General features: G+C 38.7%; 2 protein-coding genes across 2 annotated transcripts in view; one reads left to right on the forward strand and one right to left on the reverse strand.

Moving 5' to 3' along the window:
• cep76 (centrosomal protein 76) overlaps nucleotides 1-773 on the reverse strand; it is a 105934-nt gene extending 105161 nt beyond the window's left edge. The window contains exon 1 of the mRNA XM_059013652.1: nucleotides 752-773. The gene's annotated coding sequence lies outside the window, so the exon portion shown is untranslated. The remainder of the gene's footprint in view (nucleotides 1-751) is intronic.
• Nucleotides 162-24655, forward strand: psmg2 (proteasome (prosome, macropain) assembly chaperone 2). The gene is made up of 7 exons (XM_033992277.2): nucleotides 162-418; nucleotides 1287-1458; nucleotides 1987-2045; nucleotides 7699-7817; nucleotides 19545-19718; nucleotides 23821-23941; nucleotides 24328-24655. The coding sequence occupies exons 1-7, from the start codon at nucleotides 365-367 to the stop codon at nucleotides 24406-24408; spliced, it is 780 nt and encodes a 259-aa protein (XP_033848168.1). The 5' UTR covers nucleotides 162-364; the 3' UTR covers nucleotides 24409-24655.

Here is a 24655-nt window from a genome sequence, read left to right on the forward strand (position 1 = left end):
AACATATCCCTAATGCAATCCACCAAGTTTACCGTAACTGTCTCAATTTATTTACAGATATAGATATACTGTACAATATGTTTGATGTTTTTCTTTGTTTCTGAATACAATTAATATTGTATACAATAAAAAGGCAGTGCGCTAGTCATTCATAAAAAATTATGCGTCGAATTTAATGAAGGACCCCTAAGAAGCATTGTGCATTGTTAATATAAAGTGCTGTGTGTTACTTAATGAGTAAGGAAGTATTACAGGTGGTGTTTTACAGTATCTTGATACGGTATTAGAATAGAAGAGAGATTATACATTTTTATTTATTTACTGTGTTTACCTGCTTATTTTTTATCTTCGTTAGTTCGCAAACATGTTTGTACCAGTTAGTTCAGCGCCCAATTTTAAGGACTTTACGCTTATAATGGTACAGTAATTTTTGTTTTCAAAACTATATTTATAAGAAGATATTTTTTCAAGAGACAGAATATGTGACGTGTTGGGAAGTTTGATTAATATGCTGCTGGTGGTGGTGTGGTGTGTAGGAACCACACACCATGCTACACAAGTAGGACTACTTGAGTGTGTTGTTGATATTTGTCATATTTCTATATACTAGTCGTCTGAGTAGAAACAGACTAACGCTTTTTCCGGTTAGTTTACACTTAACGCACATATTCAAAAAATCGAAATTCTGCCAGATGTGTAATCCTTAACCCTTATTAGGTTATAAAGCTATGTATACAATATGAAAACATACCTTCACCGAACGTCGGGTCTCAGGCGGCGCTAGCCAGTAATGGTGCGCACGGGATAATAACAGAATTAGGGTTAGGGGAAAAGAAAGAAGAGGACGTCTTTGAGACCATACTTTACTATATTTAAGAAATCGTTTTTTGTTTGGGCGCAAGAAGTAGAAGTTATCAGGGTTGTATCTGTATCTTGCTATATTTTTGTAAATAATATATATATATATATATATATATATATATATATATATATATATATATATATATATATATATATATCTATATATATATATATCCGCAAATGTTATTGATAATATCGACATAATAAAGTTTAAGGATGACAAATCTGCCGGAATTGAGTTTTTAAATATGTGAGATAAATGTAACGTACTCCTGTTTCCTTGGAAGTAGTTAGAGTTGTAAGTGGGAATGTATAATTTTGTCACCACTTTTCTCCATAAGTTGGATGTGTCACATTAGAGATCAATGTGTTACTCTTTTAACTGATTAATTGTCATAATAATTATGCTTTTATTTTCTTTTTAGCCAGCCATATCGGTAGGGAACGTTGGTCAGCTTGCTGTGGACCTAATTATATCCACACTAAACCTCAACACAGTTGGCTATATTCACACAGCTTCTTTGATACCAATGGTTGGAAATAATCCATATGCAACATCAGATGAAACTTCAACTGAATTGAGCACTAATGCAGAAGGTTTGTGTTATAATGAAAAAGTGAATATCACTAAAGACGTTTTCTCTGCTTTCAGAATGTGGGAATAGTTCACATTTTTTATAAGCTTGTAAGTTTTCAAAGTCTGGAGAACAGCATAAGGCAAAGAACCTGTAAATACATTTACCCCGGCCTGGTATGCAGTGGATATACAGTAGTGGAAGCTCCTGTACAGTAGCTCAGATGTACATTGTTTAAATATATGTACCTATGCTCTATATAGGCTATACCTTGCAAAGGATCTATTATTTTGTTTATTTGCACTCAGGTTTGAAGGTGCAGGAGTCGTTGTCTGACTGCTCATTGAAATTTGAATACTAAAATGTCATTTTAACAGTTTTAACTCACAGTCTTAACCCTACACAGGGTTACGTACTTTTGTGGGAGGCTTTTTGTATTGAGTAGTCAAGTGGCTTTAATAAATATCTCTGTATAGTTAATTTTAAACTTAAACATATTTTAAGGAAATATTTTCTCTCAGTATTTTACATTTTAGTTTTTCATCTACAGTGTATTCCTTACCAGAAATAAAACTTGCTGTTCTTCAGATCCGGTCACCCATTTTACAGGTGAGTAACTTTGAGTAATTCACATTTAAAGTAACACCAAAACTGTCTCCGTTTTGCAAACTATATTTTTGCAAAAATTCATTAAACTTGAATTTAATGTATGCACTGTAGTTATTATTATTATTATTATTATTATTATTATTATTATTATTATTATTATTATTATTATTATTCGGGGTCTATGCAACAAAGTTGCTGGAGCCCTAGTGTAACTGTTCAGATTATTATAATTTAATGTGTTTATTTTTTATTATTATTCCGCCAACATTTTCAAATGTCTGTAAAATCAACACAGTTGCACAAAAAGTCACAAAACGGTGGTAGAGGCCTATGGGAAGTTGTGTCACAGCGAAAACAAAGGTCATAGGTCACATGGTGTGGCAGCCATATTGGATTTTTCAAGAATTTTGGCGAATTTTCAAAAATCTTCTCTGAAAGCGTTTACAGCAGAGCTCTGAGACTTGGTGCACATACTCCCCTCATGGCCTACATTCAGATTTGTTTGCGAGAAAAAAATCTGTAGTGTAGTTTGGCGGCCATATTGAATTTGTTGAAAATATTCAAACGTCTTCTCTGAAACAGTTATGCCGATTGAAACGAAACTTTGCATACATAGCTTTGGCAAGGTTGTCTATTAAGTTTGTTAAAAGCAAGTTGCTACATTTAAAAAAATGGCCGCTGTGAGCCAATCAAATTTCAGATATGGTCAATTTGCATATATTGCATTGTTTGTCTGGTAGAATGGGATATAGTGATGAAACTTCATAAAGTAGTAGAGTATTTGGAATTAATGTCAACGAAAGAATGAAGTTGATTGGTCACGTCGTTTGGCAGCCATATTGGATTTTTCAAGCCATATTTTCATATGGCCGTAAAATCACTGTTGCACGAAAAGTCACGAAACTTGGTAGGGTGGTAGAGACCTACGGAAAATTGTGTCAGAGCAAAAATGAAGGTCAGGTCACATGATTTGGTAGCCATATTGGATTTTTCAAGAATTTTGGCCAATTGAAAAAAAATCTTCTTGTCCAAAACCGCTTAGTGTTTAGATGTGAAACTTGGGGCACGTACTACCCTTAGGCCCTATGTTTAGACTTGTTCAACACAAGTTGATTGGTCACATGGTTCTGCGGCCATATTGGATTTTTGTATACATAGCCTTGGCAAGGTTGTCTATCAAGATTATTCATCACTACATAAAAAAAACATGGCTGCCGCGAGCCAATCAAATTTGAGCTATGGTCAAGTTGCACATATTTACACATATTACCTTGCTTTATATATATATATATATATGTACATATATATATATATATATATATATATATATATATATATAGCTCTGGAAAAAATTAAGAGACCACTGCAAAATTATCAGTTTCTCTGGTTTTACTATTTATAGGTATGTGTTTGGGTAAAATGAACATTTTTGTTTTATTCTATAAACTACTGACAACATTTCTCCCAAATTCCAAATAAAAATATTGTCATTTAGAGCATTTATTTGCATAAAATGACAACTGGTCAAAATAACAAAAAAGATGCAGTGTTGTCAGACCTCGAATAATGCAAAGAAAATAAGTTCATATTCATTTTTAAACAACACAATACTAATGTTTTAACTTAGGAAGAGTTCAGAAATCAATATTTGGTGGAATAACCCTGATTTTCAAGCACAGCTTTCATGCATCTTGGCATGCTCTCCACCAGTCTTTCACATTGATGTTGGGTGACTTTATGCAACTCCTGGCACAAAAATTCAAGCAGCTCGGCTTTGTTTGATGGCTTGCGACCATCCATCTTCCTCTTGATCACATTCCAGAGGTTTTCAATGGGTTTCAGGTCTGGAGATTGGGCTGGCCATGACAGGGTCTTGATCTGGTGGTCCTCCATCCACACCTTGATTGACCTGGCTGTGTGGCATGGAGCATTGTCCAGCTGGAAAAACCAATCCTCAGAGTTGGGGAACATTGTCAGCAGAAGGAAGCAAGTTTTCTTCCAGGACAACCTTGTACTTGGCTTGATTCATGCCAAAGCTGCCTGATTCCAGCCTTGCTGAAGCACCCCCAGAACATCACCGATCCTCCACCACATTTCACAGTGGGTGCGAGACACTGTGGCTTGTAGGCCTCTCCAGGTGTCCGTCTAACCATTAGACGACCAGGTGTTGGGCAAAGCTGAAAATTGGACTCATCTGGGGTTGCTTCAGCAAGGCTGGAATCGGGCAGATTTGTCTTTGTGAAGGATGCATGAATCAAGCCAAGTACAAGGTTGTCCTGGAAGAAAACTTGCTTCCTTCTGCTCTGACAATGTTCCCCAACTCTGAGGATTGTTTTTTCCAGCTGGACAATGCTCCATGCCACACAGCCTGGTCAATCAAGGTGTGGATGGAGGACCACCAGATCAAGACCCTGTCATGGCCAGCCCAATCTCCAGACCTGAAACCCATTGAAAACCTCTGGAATGTGATCAAGAGGAAGATGGATGGTCACAAGCCATCAAACAAAGCCGAGCTGCTTGAATTTTTGCGCCAGGAGTGGCATAAAGTCACCCAACATCAATGTGAAAGACTGGTGGAGAGCATGCCAAGACGCATGAAAGCTGTGCTTGAAAATCAGGGTTATTCCACCAAATATTGATTTCTGAACTCTTCCTAAGTTAAAACATTAGTATTGTGTTGTTTAAAAATGAATATGAACTTATTTTCTTTGCATTATTCGAGGTCTGACAACACTGCATCTTTTTTGTTATTTTGACCAGTTGTCATTTTATGCAAATAAATGCTCTAAATGACAATATTTTTATTTGGAATTTGGGAGAAATGTTGTCAGTAGTTTATAGAATAAAACAAAAATGTTCATTTTACCCAAACACATACCTATAAATAGTAAAACCAGAGAAAATGATAATTTTGCAGTGGTCTCTTAATTTTTTTCCAGAGCTGTATATATAAAGGTCAAATGCAAAACTTGCTTATAACTAATTTAGTGCAGATAGGGTAATAGTTAATGTGGAACACACATCTGAATCCATATATGCTCTATTCAAAAATTGCCTTGACCATGACCTTTGACCTCTCCTTAAGGTCAAATGCAAAACTAGCTTATAACTCCTTTTAGAGTGCAGATAGGGTAATGGTTACTATGAAACACATCTAGCAAACCCATATATGCTCCTATGGTACAATATACGGTCATAGGACGCATGGTCTGGCGCTTGGACCCTGGTCATTCCTGCTTGCAGCTATATTTATTATAATTAATAATAATAATAATAATAATAATAATAATAATAATAATAATAATGTAATTTTCCATTACATATAATAATAATAAAAGCAGGGCCTTGAACAAAGGCCAAGGGGATTTTTGTGAGCTCTAAATGTAGGGCAAGAGTTACACAAGTCTTGCCTACCCTGGAACCCTTTTCTCAGTTATACAGTGCCTTGCGAAAGTATTCGGCCCCCTTGAACTTTGCGACCTTTTGCCACATTTCAGGCTTCAAACATAAAGATATGAAACTGTAATTTTTTGTGAAGAATCAACAACAAGTGGGACACAATCATGAAGTGGAACGAAATTTATTGGATATTTCAAACTTTTTTAACAAATAAAAAACTGAAAAATTGGGCGTGCAAAATTATTCAGCCCCTTTACTTTCAGTGCAGCAAACTCTCTCCAGAAGTTCAGTGAGGATCTCTGAATGATCCAATGTTGACCTAAATGACTAATGATGATAAATAGAATCCACCTGTGTGTAATCAAGTCTCCGTATAAATGCACCTGCACTGTGATAGTCTCAGAGGTCCGTTTAAAGCGCAGAGAGCATCATGAAGAACAAGGAACACACCAGGCAGGTCCGAGATACTGTTGTGGAGAAGTTTAAAGCCGGATTTGGATACAAAAAGATTTCCCAAGCTTTAAACATCCCAAGGAGCACTGTGCAAGCGATAATATTGAAATGGAAGGAGTATCAGACCACTGCAAATCTACCAAGACCTGGCCGTCCCTCTAAACTTTCAGCTCATACAAGGAGAAGACTGATCAGAGATGCAGCCAAGAGGCCCATGGTCACTCTGGATGAACTGCAGAGATCTACAGCTGAGGTGGGAGACTCTGTCCATAGGACAACAATCAGTCGTATACTGCACAAATCTGGCCTTTATGGAAGAGTGGCAAGAAGAAAGCCATTTCTTAAAGATATCCATAAAAAGTGTCGTTTACAGTTTGCCACAAGCCACCTGGGAGACACACCAAACATGTGGAAGAAGGTGCTCTGGTCAGATGAAACCAAAATCGAACTTTTTGGCAACAATGCAAAACGTTATGTTTGGCGTAAAAGCAACACAGCTCATCACCCTGAACACACCATCCCCACTGTCAAACATGGTGGTGGCAGCATCATGGTTTGGGCCTGCTTTTCTTCAGCAGGGACAGGGAAGATGGTTAAAATTGATGGGAAGATGGATGGAGCCAAATACAGGACCATTCTGGAAGAAAACCTGATGGAGTCTGCAAAAGACCTGAGACTGGGACGGAGATTTGTCTTCCAACAAGACAATGATCCAAAACATAAAGCAAAATCTACAATGGAATGGTTCACAAATAAACATATCCAGGTGTTAGAATGGCCAAGTCAAAGTCCAGACCTAAATCCAATCGAGAATCTGTGGAAAGAACTGAAAACTGCTGTTCACAAATGCTCTCCATCCAACCTCACTGAGCTCGAGCTGTTTTGCAAGGAGGAATGGGCAAAAATTTCAGTCTCTCGATGTGCAAAACTGATAGAGACATACCCCAAGCGACTTACAGCTGTAATCGCAGCAAAAGGTGGCGCTACAAAGTATTAACTTAAGGGGGCTGAATAATTTTGCACGCCCAATTTTTCAGTTTTTTATTTGTTAAAAAAGTTTGAAATATCCAATAAATTTCGTTCCACTTCATGATTGTGTCCCACTTGTTGTTGATTCTTCACAAAAAATTACAGTTTCATATCTTTATGTTTGAAGCCTGAAATGTGGCAAAATGTCGCAAAGTTCAAGGGGGCCGAATACTTTCGCAAGGCACTGTATATGGCTGTATTATCAATCCACATCAGGAAATTTGGGGTTGGGTGGGGTAATAATATGCTATCTATTTGTCAAATTTAAAAATGTAAATACAATAAAAGATCAGCTGTGAACTAATTGGGTCAACTTGGGTGAACCATTAAAAAGTACAGAAAACATTATCCTTGGGGCTGCAAGGCAACTTTAGAGACAGCATTCCTTTTTGCAGGAGGGTGCCTCATAGGTCTAGCAAAATATCTCAAGACACTCATTGTTTGTCACTGCAGTGATGATGTGGAAGTTGATTGATATGGACTTAGGAAACCTTTAGCTTAGAGGAACCCTTATGCAAAGGGAACTTGCCTTGGATCTGGTTCACATAGGACGTTTTGTATACCTAGGTTATTTTTTCATATATGGCATGGGCAATTCTCTTCATCGTTCTAAGTAGTATTTGTTATATTGTTTCTTTGCATTTTCTTCAAAATAGAGCCCAATGTGGAGGTATCTATTTTTTTTTTTTTTAAATGAAGGGGGTGCAAAAGACCACCCCTCAGAATTTTTTTCCAGTGAGATGGAATGACCCAGTATATGTTTTATCTTTAGACAAAATACAGGCAGTTTCAAAACCTTATTCTCACCTGGATCAAGACAAGTGAATTCTCCAAAGCCATCATTTTGTCCAGCAGCCATGCTTATCAGCGTGATGACCGTCAGCTTCTTGGGTAAGCTACTATACAAAAAATGAGGACAGTGGCTAACTGCTTTTATAGACAATTAACTTTGTCAGTTCCTTTTTAGATTTGTATATGAATCAAGTCGTTGTCAAGTTACTTATAAAATATTATAGCTAACTTGAAATCTGTACCCGTTTAAGAGCTGGAAACAAGTAAAAAGGTTTAATCAAGAAAATTATTAGTTTAATTAGGGGTTTAGTTAAGTAATTGAGAGCTCAGTTAGAATGAAAACCAGAAGACACAAGGTTGGGAAGCCCTACCTTAATGTGTACTCTACTATTCTTTTTGCCTTTTTAATTGTCTTTGCTTGCAATCCTGTTTTTTTCTGAGCAGCATTGAATCAGCTGCACTTCATTACAAGTACTACAAAAAGGCATGTAAACGTATAAGAGAATGGCTTGAAAACCTAGAACGGCAAAGAAATTAACTAAGAACAAGACAACAAACTAAATTGTCAGTATCTGTTTTTAAGAATTGGTTAGTCGAAAAGCATTTTGATACTGAATTTGAAACTCCTAGTGCGGCTGTACTGAACTAGCGACTTAAACAGTGTTAAGAACATAAGAAAGTTTACAAACGAGAGGAGGGCATTCAGCCCATCTTGCTAGTTTGGTTTTAGTAGCTTATTGATCCCAGAATCTCATCAAGCAGCTTCTTGAATGATCCCAGGGTGTCAGCTTCAACAACATTACTGGGGAGTTGGTTCCAGACCCTCAATTCTCTGTGTAAAAAAGTGCCTCCTATTTTATGTTCTGAATGCCCCTTATCTAATCTCCATTTGTGACCCCTGGTCCTTGTTTCTTTTTTCAGGTCGAAAATGTTCCCTGGGTTGACATTGTCTATACCTTTTAGGATTTTGAATGCTTGAATCAGATCACTGTGTAGTCGTCTTTGTTCAAGACTGAATAGATTCAATTCTTTTAGCCTGTCTGCATACGACATGCCTTTTAAACCCAGGATAATTCCGGTTGCTCTTCTTTGCACTCTTTTTAGAGCAGCAATATAACAAGGTGACCAGAACTGAACAAAATATTCTAGATGAGGTCTTACTAATGCATTGTAAAGTTTTAACATTACTTCCCTTGATTTAAATTCAACACTTTTCACAATATATCTGAGCATCTAACATTTGTTAGATGAAGACATTTCTGACTCAACATAATCTCCTAGGTCATTTTCATAGTTCCCTTCTTCAATTTCAGTATCTCCCATATTTTTATGGTATAGGTAAGTTTGCTTACCTATACCAGAATGTAAATCATTAATATAGATTAGGAATAGCAGAGGACCTAATACTGATCCCTGTGGTACACCACTGGTTACCTCGCTCCATTTTGAGGTTTGTCCTCTAATCAGTACTTTCTGTTTTCTACATGTTAACCACTCCCTAATCCATGTGCATGCATTTCCTTGAAACCCTACTGCGTTCAGTTTGAGAATTAATCTTTTATGCGGGACTTTGTCAAAAGCTTTCTGGAAATCTAAATAAACCATGTCATATGCTTTGCAATTATCCATTTTCAATGTTGCATCCTCAAAAAAGTCAAGCAGGTTAGTTAGACACGATCTCCCTTTCCTAAAACCATGCTAACTGTCTCCCAGGATACTGTTACCATATAGGTCATTTTATTATAGTTCTTATTATAGTTTCCATAAGTTTACATATAATAGAAGTCAGGATAGGATTGACCGAGGTTTGAGACTCAAAGTAAGACAGTTTTAAAGTTCAAAATAAAGCTTTTTAATAAACAAAAATACAAAATAAACCGGCACGAGGGCCAAACAAAAAGGTTTCAAACACAAAATACAAACACAAAACTAAAACTTACAAAATAAAGTTTCCAGGCTGGGCGTTGCCTTCACTGGAACAGAAAACACAGCACAAACAAAACACTCCTTTCCAGAACTCTCTCTACCACTCTCTCTCTAGCCAGGGCCTCTCCCCTGGCTTTTATCCCCTGTGGCTGGAGCCCAATTAAATCAATAATTGCTAATTAGTCAATTAGGACTCCAGCCACATTCTCACATGTTTTTCTGGCAGGGAGGAATTTTAACCCCCTCCCTGCCAGTCCCAACCATGATCATAAAGACGGGGCAGTCCCCCGTCACATATCCCCCCCCTTGTGCCTCAGTCTCAGTCCCCGAAGAGGGGGAAGCACAGTGTCCATGGGGGTGGCCATGGTGGGACGTCCGGCACCACCCAATTCTTCGTGGCCAGCAGCTCCCTCTTCCTGTGCTCCGGCCACACACTATCTTGCCGCGAAAGTGCCGCTGGGGGAGCTGGTCTCCTGACCTCCCTCCCCCTCTTCATGGCCGGCAACTCCCCTCCGTGGGGCTCCGGCCACAGTGTAGCGACCCCAGGCGAAGCAGGATCTCCGAAGACCCCAAGCGACGGCAGCAGCAGCGGACCCTCGGGAGGCGACGGCAGCAGCAGCGGACCCTCGGGAGGCGACGGCAGCAGCAGCGGACCCTCGGGAGGCGGAGACGGGAACGGCGGCCCGGCTCCCTCTGGTGGCGGAGGCGGAAACAGCAGCTGGTCTCCGTATGCTGGCTGTGGAGGGAGAGACAGCTCTGGCTGTTCCCCATCTGCTGGCGGTGGAGGGATAGACAGCTCCGGCTGTTCCCCATCTGCTGGCGGTGGAGGGATAGACAGCTCCAGCTGTTCCCCCTCTGCTGGCGGTGGAGGTGGGAACAGCCTGTATTCTTCCCCTGCGGGTCCCTTCAGCCCTGGGCCTGTGGGCTTCCCCTTCTCGGGCCGTGGACGCACCGACTCCTCCCGCTCGGGCCGTGGACGCACCGACTCCTCCCGCTCGGGCCGTGGACGCACAGACTCCTCCCACTCGGGCTCCTCCCCCTCGGGCCGTGGACGTTCGGGCTCCTCCCCCTCGGGCTGTGGACGTTCGGGCTCCTCCCTCTCGGGCTGTGGACGTTCGGGCTCCTCCCTCTCGGGCTGTGGACGTTCGGGCTCCCCCTCTCTGGGCGACGGCAGCGGCTCCCCTTCTGGCTCTCGGGATGACAACTCACCCCTCTCTGGCTCTCGGGACGACGGCTCCACCTTCTTTATTGGAATAATTGGGGCATCTCCCATATCTATCGCCAGGTAATTAACGACCATCAGGGCCAGCTCTGCGAAGGACGCTGGGTGATGCTGTTCCTCCCACTTTTCCCACCTCCCCCCATCTCGACGCCACAGCGTGTTGATAACTATGGGGAGGTCGTGGAAGAGGTCCGCCTCAGGGTGCATCAACCAGTCCCATATTTCCTGGGATGGTGGTGAAGGCGGTGATGTTGGAAGTGGTGGGGTGGCTGCCGAGGACGGGGTTTGCAGCTGCTCCTGGTCCCGATTGTGGGGGCATCCTGCCCAGTTGTGGCCATCCACCTCACAGCGCCCACACCAGTCAGCTGGTGGCCCATCTGGACAGGACCTCCATCGATGATCCACCTTCCCGCACCAAGAGCACCAGGGAAAAAGGCTGGCTGGGTCCTCCAGCTGGGGTGGCTGTTGTTGCAGCAGCTTACATTTCTTCAGCTGCTGCATCTCCTGCCTTTGCCGCTGTCTGCTCTTTTTCCCCATTTTCCAAAAAAAAACCTCCCAAAATTCAAGAGAAAAAAAAAAAAAAGAAATTACTGCTCTGAGCCTCCAGGTGGCGCTATCCCGTTTCTGACACCAACTGTGACAGGATTGACCGAGGTTTGAGACTCAGAGACAGTTTTAAAGTTCAAAATAAAGCTTTTTAATAAACAAAAATACAAAATAAACCGGCACGAGGGCCAAACAAAAAGGTTTCAAACACAAAATACAAACACAAAACTAAAACTTACAAAATAAAGTTTCCAGGCTGGGCGTTGCCTTCACTGGAACAGAAAACACAGCACAAACAAAACACTCCTTCTCTTTCCAGAACTCTCTCTACCACTCTCTCTCTAGCCAGGGCCTCTCCCCTGGCTTTTATCCCCTGTGGCTGGAGCCCAATTAAATCAATAATTGCTAATTAGTCAATTAGGACTCCAGCCACATTCTCACATGTTTTTCTGGCAGGGAGGAATTTTAACCCCCTCCCTGCCAGTCCCAACCATGATCATAAAGACGGGGCAGTCCCCCGTCACACCCGCATAAAAGATTAATTCTCAAACTGAACGCAGTAGGGTTTCAAGGAAATGCATGCACATGGATTAGGGAGTGGTTAACAGGTAGAAAACAGAAAGTACTGATTAGAGGACAAACCTCAAAATGGAGCGAGGTAACCAGTGGTGTACCACAGGGATCAGTATTAGGTCCTCTGCTATTCCTAATCTATATTAATGATTTACATTCTGGTATAGGTAAGCAAACTTGTTAAATTTGCAGACGACACAAAAGGAGTGGCAAACACTGTTGCAGCAGCAAAGGTCATTCAAAATTATCTAGAAAGCATTCAATACTGGGCAGACACATGGCAAATGAAATTTAATAGAGAAAAGTGTAAAGTATTGCATGCAGGCAATAAAAATGTGCATTATAAATATCATATGGGAGATACTGAAATTGAAGAAGGGAACTATGAAAAAGACCTAGGACTTTATCTTGACTCAGAAATGTCTTCCTCTAGACAATGTGGGGAAGCTATAAAAAAGGCCAACAAGATGCTCGGATATATTGTGAGAAGTGTTGAATTTAAATCAAGGGAAGTAATGTTAGAACTACAATGCATTAGTAAGACCTCACCTAGAATATTGTGTTCCGTTCTGGTCATCTCGTTACAAAAAGGATATTACTGCTCTAGAAAGAGTGCAAAGAAGAGCAACCAGAATTATCCCGGGTTTAAAGGCATGTCGTATGCAGACAAGCTAAAAGAATTGAATCTATTCAGTCCTGAACAATGAAGACTACGCGGCGATCTGATTCAAACATTCAGAATCCTAAAAGGTATAGATAATGTCGACCCAGGGGACTTCTTTGACCTGAAAAAAGAAACAAGGACCAGGGGTTACAAATGGAGATTAGATAAAGGGGCATTCAGAACAGAAAATAGGAGGCACTTTTTTACGCAGAGAATTGTGAGGGTCTGGAACCAACTCCCCAGTAATGTTGTTGAAGCTGACACCCTGGGATCCTTTAAGAAGCTGCTTGATGAGATTCTGGGATCAATAAGCTACTAACAACCAAACAAGCAAGATGGGCTGAATGGCCTCCTCTCGTTTGTAAACTTTCTTATGTTCTTCTTATGAATGTGGGGCATGTTGTCGGTATCCTCCTTTGTAAAAACTTGTAAAAAGTAATCATTTAATATATTTGCATTTTTTTTTTTTTTTTTTATTCGTCTATGATTTTGCCATTTGTATCTCTTGGACATTTAACGTCCTCTTGAATGTTCTCTTGCTCTTATAATATTGGAAAAAACATTTTGGAATTGGTTTTATCCCCCTTAGCAATGTTCATTTCTATCTCTCTCCATTTTTTATTTGTGTTTGCAGTTCCAAGTACTCTTTCTGTCTGCTTTGTTTTTGGTCCCTTTAAACGCTCTGTAAAGTGCCTTTTGTCGTGGAATATTTTTTTTTATTGATCTATTTAACCATTTTGGCCATTTTGTTTTAGATTTAGATTTGTCTACTTTTGGGATGTAATTGTTTTACCCACCTAGTACTACTTTTTTTATAAAACAGCCATTTTTCTTTGGGTGTTTTCTCTATTTTACTCCAATCTACTTCTGCTAGTCTCTGTTTCATACCTTCATAGTTTGCTTTTCTAAAATTGTAAACCTTAGCTTTAGTCATTACGTTTGGGGTTTTAAAAAATACTTCAAATGAGATCATGTTGTGGTCTGAGTTTGCCAGTGGCTCTCTGACCTCTGTTTTAGTTATTCTGTCTTCGTTATTTGAAAAGACTAAATCAAGGCATGCCTCCCCTCTAGTCGGTGCCTTTGTCATTTCTACCATTTCAATTTCTGAAATGTCTGTCATGCTACCCACCGGGTTTTCCCATTTTATATGGGGGAAGTTGAAATCCCCCATTAGTATGGCTTCTCCTTTGCTACACGCATTTCTAATGTCATTGTATAACAGATTATTTTGCTCGGCATCTGAGTTTGGCGGTCTACAGCATGCTCCTATTATTATGCCCTTTGAATTTTTGTCCATTATTCTGACCCATATTGATTCTGCATTGTTTTCTTCATCCAGATTTAACACCTGGGCTTCAAGACTATTTCTTATGTATAGCACTACCCCTCCACCTCTTCTGTCTTGCCTGTCTTTCCTGTACAGTGTATACCCACTAATATTATATTCGTCTCCATCACTCTCGGACAACCAAGTTTTTGTAACACCTATCACATCGTAGTTACTTGTTAGTGCAGTAGCTTCAACTTCTAACATTTTGTTTCTGAGACTTCTAGCATTTAGATGTGAGAATGTGGCTGCTCCTTAATTGAATAATTAGTGATAATTGGGAGCAGCCACATCCTATGAAAGGAGAGCTCAGGACTCCATTAGGGAACACTACCAGGGAGCTGGATCCAGAGAGGAAAGCTACAGTGTTTTTGATCCACTTCTAAACAATACATTTTTCTTAGTGATAAATCGAGGTAATTAAGTTGCAAATCCTGAAACATGACTCAAATTACTCCTTTCGCATTTGCTTTAGTAACCGGTTGAAATGTTCCAGACAGTAAGAGAATACAATTGGATGCTGTGTGGTCCGGCGGTTAAAGAAAAGGGCTTGTAACCAGGAGGTCTCTGGTTCAAATCCCAGCTCACTCACTGTGTGACCCTGAGCAAGTCACTTAGCCCTTTGCGGTCCTATGTTGGACCTGGTCCGACATTGCAATTATTCCTATCCGGTCCAATGTCAGACCCTGTCCGACATCATCAAGAAAACGCAAAAAACGGGTTTCTAGTCGTTTTTTCTCCGGAAAAGTGGGAGCGACAGGAGCCGAGACAAGCCGAAAAAAAAAAAAAAAGGGCGTATCTCATGATTAGTCATACTTGCCCCTGGCATCAGATAGGGGCGGTCATAAGGAAACAAGCTGGCTGATACTGCATCAGCGCTCAGAGAATATCACGGACATTTGCAGAGCTTTTTTGAGATGTTATAGTAATAAAATAATGACTTGGATCGCATTATTGAGGAGTATGGTGATAAAACGAGTGATCAGGAGATGATTGATTGGTATGTACGACTATTATTATTATTATTATTATTATTATTATTTATTTCTTAGCATATGTGAAAGCGATAGCGAACGAAAGGGTGGGGCGGGGCAGGAGATGCCTAGTGAGTGCTTCGTTGATATGCAGGGCCTTTTAAACCCATTTGACTGGAAAAAAAAATACTTTTAAACAGCGCATCTAAAATTAACTGCGCGTGTGAAAATAAATTGGACCTGACGCGCCTGATACGCACTTAATAAATGAACTGCAAAGGGTTAACCTCCTTGTGCTCTGTCTTTCGGGTGAGATGCTGCTGTAAGTGACTCTGCAGCTGATGCATAGTTCACACACACCCTAGTCTCTGTAAGTCTCCTTGGATAAAGGCATCTGCTAAATAAACAAGTAATAATTAATGTATTTACAGTGGCTCTCAAAAGTATTCACCTCCCTTGGACTTTTCCACATTTTATTGTGTTACAACATGGAATCAAAATGGATTTAATTAGGAGTTTTTGCCACTGATCAACAAAAATAGTGCATAATGTCAAAGTGAAAAATAAAATCTACAAATTGTTCTAAATTAATTACAAATACAAAACAGAAAATAATTGATTGCATAAGTATTCACCCCCTTGAGTCAATATTTGGTAGAGGCACCTTTGGCAGCAATTACCATGAATCTATTTGGATAAGTCTCTACCAGCTTTGCACATCTGCAATTTTTGCCCATTCTTCTTTGCATAATTGCTCAAGCTCCGTCAAGTTGGATGGGGACCTTTGGTGAACAGTAATTTTCAACTCTTTCCACATATTCTCAATTGGATTGAGGTCTGGGCTTTGACTGGGCCACTCCAGGACGTTGACCTTTTTGTTTTTAAGCCACTCCAGTGTGGCTTTGGCTGTATGTTTGGGGTCACTGTCCTACTGGAAAGTGAATCTTCTCCCAAGTCCCAGGTCTCTTGCAGACTTCAGCAGGTTTTCCTCCAGGATTTCTCTGTACTTTGCTGCATCCATTTTGCCCTCTATCTTCACAAGCTTTCCAGGCCCTGACGCAGAGAAGCATCCCCATAGCATGATGCTGCCACTACCATGCTTCACGGTAGGGATGGTGTTCTCAGGATGCTGTGCGGTGTTAGGCTTGCGCCAAACATAGCGCTTAGCATTAAGGCCAAAAAGCTCTATTTTGGTCTCCTCAGACCATAGAATCTTCTTCCGCTTGGTCTCGGAGTCTCCCACATGCCTTCTGGCAAACTCTAGCCGAGATTTGATGTAAGTTTTTTTCATTGCCACTCTCCCATAAAGGCTAGTTTTGTGAAGCACCCGGACTATTGTTGCCGTATGCACAGTGTCTCCCAGCTCAGCTGTGGAAGACTGTAACTCCTTTAGAGTTGCCATAGGCCTCTTGGTGGCCTCCCTGACTAGTGCCATTCTCGCCCAGATACGGCCTGTTCTAGACAGATTCACAGTTGTGCCATATTCTCTCCATTTCTTAATAATGGACTTTACTGTGCACTGGGGGATATTCAATGAAACACCTTAATTGCACACAGGTGGACTCAATTCAACTAATTATGTGACTTCTAAAGACAATTGGTTGCACCAGAGCTTATTTAGGTGTGTCATAGCAAAGGGGGTGAATACTTATGCAATCAATTATTTTCTGTTTTATATTTGTAATTAATTTAGAACAATTTGTAGATTTTATTTTTCACTTTGACATTATGGACTTTTTTTGTGTTGACCAGTGGCAAAAACTCCTAATTAAATCAATTTTGATTCCATGTTGTAACACAATAAAATGTGGAAAAGTCCAAGGGAGGTGAATACTTTTGAGACCCACTGTACGTTAAGATAGCATGAGTCTAAAAGCACACCCGTTTTGCATAATTGTTATGTTGGAGACATAGAAGAGATTGAAGAAGGAATCTATGAAAAAGACCTAGGAGTTTATGTTGACTCAGAAATGTCTTCATCTAGACAACGTGCGGAAGCTATACAAAAATAAATAAAAAAAGCCAACAAGATGCTCGGATGTATGGTGAAAAGTGTTGAATTCAAATCAAGGGAAGTAGTGTTAAAACTTTACAATGCCTCATCTAGAATATTGTGTACAGTTCTGGTCACCTTGCTACAAAAAGGATATTGCTGCTCTAAAAAGTGCAAAGAAGAGCAACCAGAATTATTCCGGGTTTAAAAGGCATGTCGTATGCAGACAGGCTTAAAGAATTGAATCTATTCAGTCTACACGGCGATCTGATTGAATCATTCAAGATTCTAAAAGGTATTGACAATTTTTTTTTATTTATTTTTTTAGTACAAAACTGCATCGTGCTCAACAAGATATTAGCAGAGTAGGCCTTTATTAGGTTGTGTTGACATCATTCAAAAATAAAATAAACAGTCTTATGGATTATTTGTTTAATCATTCTGAGTATGTGTTTATTACATTTAAATAGTAATACTAATAGCTGATCTCTTTTTTAAATGTGGATTTTTGTACATTTTAACATGTTTTGAGATGACAATATAAAAAATAAATAAAATTGTATCATATGCAAGAAGTACATCCAGTGTTTATTTTTTAAACTGTTATTGTGTTATTATATACTGTTATATACCAGAGTTGGTACGGCCTCTGATAACCCTAATTACAGACAGTGCAAGAAACTAAAACTGTGATATAAATGTGGTCACTAAAATCCAAGCCAAACAACTGTCCAAAACCTATAATAAAAACCAATATATTCAGTCTGCACTATTATTCTACTGCACATCATTCAACACATGTATTCATTAAATTTGCAGAGTGCCCCTGCCGTTCCCCTGCTTTCTTCCACAGTAATATATAAGAATCTAAAGCATGCTATTAGAAACTGGAGCAATACTTCAATAGCTGCCGCCTTTCACGATACCTTGCAGAATGTTGTAAACATTGGGTTCACAGACCATATAAACAACCTACGTGCACTTGCAACTGCATTGTGAACACAAACAGACTCAGCCCTGAAAAAAATTGAAAAGGCCCACAAAAAATGTACTTTAGCTTGCTTCCAAACAAACTCGTCTGTTTGCTTGCAGATAAGTGTGAACAGCAAGTAAATTGATACATTGTTTCAAGCAAAACGAACCAGACCGTGTCCGTTTTGAAACGGACCCAGTGTGAATGCAGCCAATTAATTCCAATATAGTACCATTGGACTCAAACTTTAAATAGTTTTTCAAATCGGCCTTAAATCAAATGGTTGTTTGTTTTTTGGGGGGGGGGGGTTTATTAAAATGTTTGATTTTTTTTAAAACCATTATTTGAACAGTAATACAGTAACAGTAAGAAATGTAAGTTACTTTCACCTCTGGCCTGCTAGTATTAGCACCAGCACCTTTTAATCAGCAAACTGTTTTAGAAACCCTAAAAGAAAACTATCCTAGATATCTAAACACCTATCTAAACAAAGCTTTTTTTATTGTATTAAGATGTTGGTATCGGGTTCAGTTTTATTTAATCTTTTATCTCTTTGTTTCGTATACATGCAGCAAAGTGAGCAATGAAAATGCCACCAACTTAGTGCTGAGACTGCCAACCCTTTTTCATTGTTGAAAATCATTTTTGGTTTTGGTTTGGTTGTCATTTGTCGGTTTGGAATTTTATGCAAGTGTCGGTTTTGGTTTGGGAAAATCATAACTGTTGCATCACTATATTGTACTATTTGAAACTTTGAAAGACAGCCTGGCTTTAACACATTTTCCTCAAAAAAATTCAGCAGAGATTTATTATTAGACAGATATTTTTTGTGTGAAGTTAGATAAGAACATAAGAACATAAGAAAGTTTACAAACGAGAGGAGGCCATTCAGCCCATCTTGCTCGTTTGGTTGTTAGTAGCTTATTGATCCCAGAATCTCATCAAGCAGCTTCTTGAAGGATCCCAGGGTGTCGGCTTCAACAACATTACTGGGGAGTTGGTTCCAGACCCTCACAATTCTCTGTGTAAAAAAGTGCCTCCTATTTTCTGTTCTGAATGCCCCTTTATCTAATCTCCATTTGTAACCCCTGGTCCTTGTTTCTTTTTTCAGGTCAAAAAAGTCCCCTGGATCGACATTGTCTATACCTTTTAGGATTTTGAATGTTTGAATCAGATCGCCGCGTAGTCTTCTTTGTTCAAGACTGAATAGATTCAATCCTTTTAACCTGTCTGCATACAACATGCCTTTTAAACCCGGGATAATTCTGGTTGCTCTTCTTTGCACTCTTTCTAGAGCAGCAATATCCTTTTTGTAACAAGGTGACCAGAACTGAACACAATATTCTAGGTGAGGTCTTACTAGTGCATTGTAAAGTTTTAACATTACTTCCCTTGATTTACTATTGGTTCTGTTAGAACCAATAGTAGTTAGTTGCCCAGACATGTTGTTTTTCATGCCAGCTATGTGCCAATAAAATGTGATTAAAATGAGTGCTGATCCTTTTAGTATAGTAACAGGATCAAGATCCTGGATCCCTTTTAGCACAATCGGCACCATTGCATTAGAATCTTCAGATGAGCAATCTAACGTTTTCCAGAAGTGATCGTAATTTTTTTTTTCTCTTAAGCACTCCATTACGTTATTTACTTACACCTGCCATGCAGAGCATTGTTGGGGACAACTTGCAAATGATGAACTGGAAGAAAATGGAGAAGATAGCAGTTTTCCCTGAAATCAGCAATACAAGGCAGCATCTCTACATCCCTGGAGGGGGCATCACTAAACAGCTGTACAATGTTTGGTAAGTTCAATATTGTACTGGTTATAAGTGAGGGTGTATATAAGGCCTTGTTTTGGCCTACACAAAATGGTGACCAAAAAAAGAAAAGCAGATAGAAACTCTTCCTGCTGCCTTTAACCCAATGTAAGTAGAGACATCTTTTGTTATCCATCTAAGTAAGCAATAATGAAAAGATAGTATTTTTTATATATATATATATATATATATGTATATATATTAAATACATTTGTTCATAAATGCATTATTATAATTATTATTAGGGGTGGGCACCAATATCGATATTTTGATATGATGTCGATAATTCTTTGGTTTGCCAGGGCTATGTATTGTAGCTGTATTATAAATTAGATGTACTTTTAAAACATCAAAACTCAAAATAATGCAAAATTCAGTATGACACTGTACTTAATACTTTGAGGTGTCGTGAGTCAGCATTTACACGCAGAGAAGATTCAGTTACTTCCGGATTGGCTAAAGTCTTGTGCGCAGTGAAGTATAGAAATATTTCGGTTTTGAGGTGGCTGGTGATTGAATAGTAAAACAATGTAACAAGACCTTGTTTTTCTCAGTGGATATTGTGAAGCAAAGCACCACTAAGTTAAAGGAAGTTATTTATTTTCATATGTAAATATATGTTAATGTCTGTATATGTGCTGTATATACAGTGCCTTGCGAAAGTATTCGGCCCCCTTGAACTTTGCGACCTTTTGCCACATTTCAGGCTTCAAACATAAAGATATGAAACTGTAATTTTTTGTGAAGAATCAACAACAAGTGGGACACAATCATGAAGTGGAACGAAATTTATTGGATATTTCAAACTTTTTTAACAAATAAAAAACTGAAAAATTGGGCGTGCAAAATTATTCAGCCCCTTTACTTTCAGTGCAGCAAACTCTCTCCAGAAGTTCAGTGAGGATCTCTGAATGATCCAATGTTGACCTAAATGACTAATGATGATAAATAGAATCCACCTGTGTGTAATCAAGTCTCCGTATAAATGCACCTGCACTGTGATAGTCTCAGAGGTCCGTTTAAAGCGCAGAGAGCATCATGAAGAACAAGGAACACACCAGGCAGGTCCGAGATACTGTTGTGGAGAAGTTTAAAGCCGGATTTGGATACAAAAAGATTTCCCAAGCTTTAAACATCCCAAGGAGCACTGTGCAAGCGATAATATTGAAATGGAAGGAGTATCAGACCACTGCAAATCTACCAAGACCTGGCCGTCCCTCTAAACTTTCAGCTCATACAAGGAGAAGACTGATCAGAGATGCAGCCAAGAGGCCCATGATCACTCTGGATGAACTGCAGAGATCTACAGCTGAGGTGGGAGAGACTGTCCATAGGACAACAATCAGTCGTATACTGCACAAATCTGGCCTTTATGGAAGAGTGGCAAGAAGAAAGCCATTTCTTAAAGATATCCATAAAAAACTGTCGTTTACAGTTTGCCACAAGCCACCTGGGAGACACACCAAACATGTGGAAGAAGGTGCTCTGGTCAGATGAAACCAAAATCGAACTTTTTGGCAACAATGCAAAACGTTATGTTTGGCATAAAAGCAACACAGCTCATCACCCTGAACACACCATCCCCACTGTCAAACATGGTGGTGGCAGCATCATGGTTTGGGCCTGCTTTTCTTCAGCAGGGACAGGGAAGATGGTTAAAATTGATGGGAAGATGGATGGAGCCAAATACAGGACCATTCTGGAAGAAAACCTGATGGAGTCTGCAAAAGACCTGAGACTGGGACGGAGATTTGTCTTCCAACAAGACAATGATCCAAAACATAAAGCAAAATCTACAATGGAATGGTTCACAAATAAACATATCCAGGTGTTAGAATGGCCAAGTCAAAGTCCAGACCTGAATCCAATCGAGAATCTGTGGAAAGAACTGAAAACTGCTGTTCACAAATGCTCTCCATCCAACCTCACTGAGCTCGAGCTGTTTTGCAAGGAGGAATGGGCAAAAATTTCAGTCTCTCGATGTGCAAAACTGATAGAGACATACCCCAAGCGACTTACAGCTGTAATCGCAGCAAAAGGTGGCGCTACAAAGTATTAACTTAAGGGGGCTGAATAATTTTGCACGCCCAATTTTTCAGTTTTTTATTTGTTAAAAAAGTTTGAAATATCCAATAAATTTCGTTCCACTTCATGATTGTGTCCCACTTGTTGTTGATTCTTCACAAAAATTACAGTTTCATATCTTTATGTTTGAAGCCTGAAATGTGGCAAAAGGTCGCAAAGTTCAAGGGGGCCGAATACTTTCGCAAGGCACTGTATGTTTCATATTGCAATTGTGTTATTATATTTTTCTGTGTTTTGGAAGACATGGATATTACCGATACCAAAATACGTGCATGATATCGATATACAATTTTCATATTGTTGCCTACCCCTCAATAATAATAATAATAATAATAATAATAATAATAATAATAATAATAATAATGTTGTCTTACCCACTGTCTCCCCGTATCTCCACTGGCAAAACAATTGGCAAAATTTGCCCAAATGAAACTGCCATTTGTACGTCAGGTTATGGAATGACAGGATCTAACACATACATTTTTGCATATCGGATGCCTTGAATATTAATAGAATTAAAACCTTTCCTGCATATACAGGTGCTCATTCACAGCAGGGGACAAAAATGGTATTTTAATTGTGATTATATATATATATATATATATATATATATATATATATATATATAGATATATATATATATATATATATATATATATATATATATATATATTAAACAGAGGTTATGTTAGTGGGCTGTCAGAACAAACTTTGAACAAACAAATTTGGGGGTCATCTTTTACCCTGATTTATCATTCTAGATTCATTATAGGAAAGTTACTGAAGTATCTTTTTATCATTGGAGAAATATAGTGAAACTGAAAGACTAATGAATGCCTTTGTTTCATCTAGAATTGATTTAGTATGGACTTTTCTCTGGTATCCCAAAATGTCTGGTGTCTTGCTTACAGCTCATTCAGAACACTGCTGCTGAATTCTGACTAAAGCAAGAAAAAGTGAACATATTACTCCTGTTTTGGACTCTTTGCACTGGCTCCCTGTGCAGTTTAGAATTGATTTTAAGATTTTACTTTTAACTTAAGAACCTGAATGGATTAGCACTGTTAATTACAGGAATTATTGGCCATGTATACTCCTAACCACACTTGGATCATATGATGTGCTGGTTATTCCTATATACAAATAATACGGTAATAAGGGAGGAAGGGCCTTTTCTTGTAAAGCTCCTAAATTATGGAGTGCTCTGCCACTTTCTGTCAGGGAAACTGGGACTCTTACTTTTTTTAAGTCAAAATTGAAAACATATTTTTACAGAATAGCTTATCTGTCTTAGTTTTCCTATTTTACAATCAAAACTTCATTTTCATTTTGTCCGTTTTTAAATTCAAATTTTATTACATTTTTGTTTTAGACTCTTAATTGTTCTATTTGTATCTTTTAATTTGTTTTAGACTGCTTTTATTTTAATGGTTTAATTATTTGTATATTTGAAGCACTTTGGGATCCTTGTGATGAAAGACGCTATATAAATGTCGGTGGTTATTGTTGTTGTTGTTGTTGTAGTAATGTGTATAAGTTGACTAAAGATTACACTGGTCATCATTTTCACATTTGTACATTTTACAAAAAACAATACTGATGCCTTCATGATCTGGCCCTGTTCCTGCACGTAAACAATGTGTGAAAGAGATAGTGTTATTATGATTAGTAATGTATTTGTGGAGACTTCAACTGTTTATTTTTGCCTATCATTATGACACAAGTGCTACTTTGTAACAAGTAGTGAAGTCAAGGCTTGACATCCAATAGTTATACTTTTTTTAATACAGTAAGAATGGGATGCAACTAACTGTAAGTTATTGTCAGTGTCTATGTGTGAGGGTTACAACTGCAAGCAAAAAAGTGGTAGACCATCTTGGAAAATACTAAGACATTACTTGGCAAAAATGATCGCAAGTGCAAGCACAACTGCATGTAATAAAACAGATTATTAAAGTCATCAAAAATGTTCTAACACAAATGTATTTGTATTCTTTTCCAGCTGTTCAGAAGGTATTCCTTTGGCAGTTCTGCTGGTATTCTGTTCTGAAGGTGACAATATGCCAGATGCATTTGTGCTAATAAACTACCTAAATGAGTGGCTTCATCTAGTAGAAAACGCTGTAAGTGTTTTAATAACAAATTTTACTAAACCAGACCCTTTCCCCAATAAACACAACACATTATGACACTGAATTATTCAGATAGTTACTGTAAGTTTCAATTTCTATAGTTCTACTATATATACAGTTAAGTTGTGTAAAAAAAAAAAAACTCAGCAGTGTCTTCTGGATCAAAGCATGTTACAGACTGAAAGCATGTCAGTCAAGGGAAGCAGCTGATTGGTTATTAACAGGAAATAAACCAGTGAAGGGGTGGGGACAATTTATCATGTCAGCTACAATTACTTTGTCACTAATGGTCTCATGGATGATCAATATACATTCTGGTAACACGATGTACCACTATTAGAATTATGTGTAATTTTTTTTTTATTTTTTCTTCCTAGTGTGATCAGTCTTCAAACTGGAAGATTCCGTGTTCATGGAGGCTGCTCTTTGGCAGTGGAATTCCACCTGCTCTATTCTAATAATGTGTATTTAGACAAATGTATCCATATGCAGAAGTACAAACAAAGCATTTTGACGTGAATACATTATCTTATCTGCAACCTTCTTACATGTTTTAAGCTTCTGTTAGTTTCAACAATGTATGTTGTGATTGAATAGTTTAAATAATGGACATGCCTATACTGAATTGATTTATACAGTAGTATTGAAACATTGTACATGCAGATGTATACCTGTGTAATAAAGTTTTGTATAGGAACATCTTTA

The sequence above is a fragment of the Acipenser ruthenus genome, chromosome 3, assembly GCF_902713425.1.
Source record: "Acipenser ruthenus chromosome 3, fAciRut3.2 maternal haplotype, whole genome shotgun sequence".
Taxonomy (NCBI): domain Eukaryota; kingdom Metazoa; phylum Chordata; class Actinopteri; order Acipenseriformes; family Acipenseridae; genus Acipenser; species Acipenser ruthenus.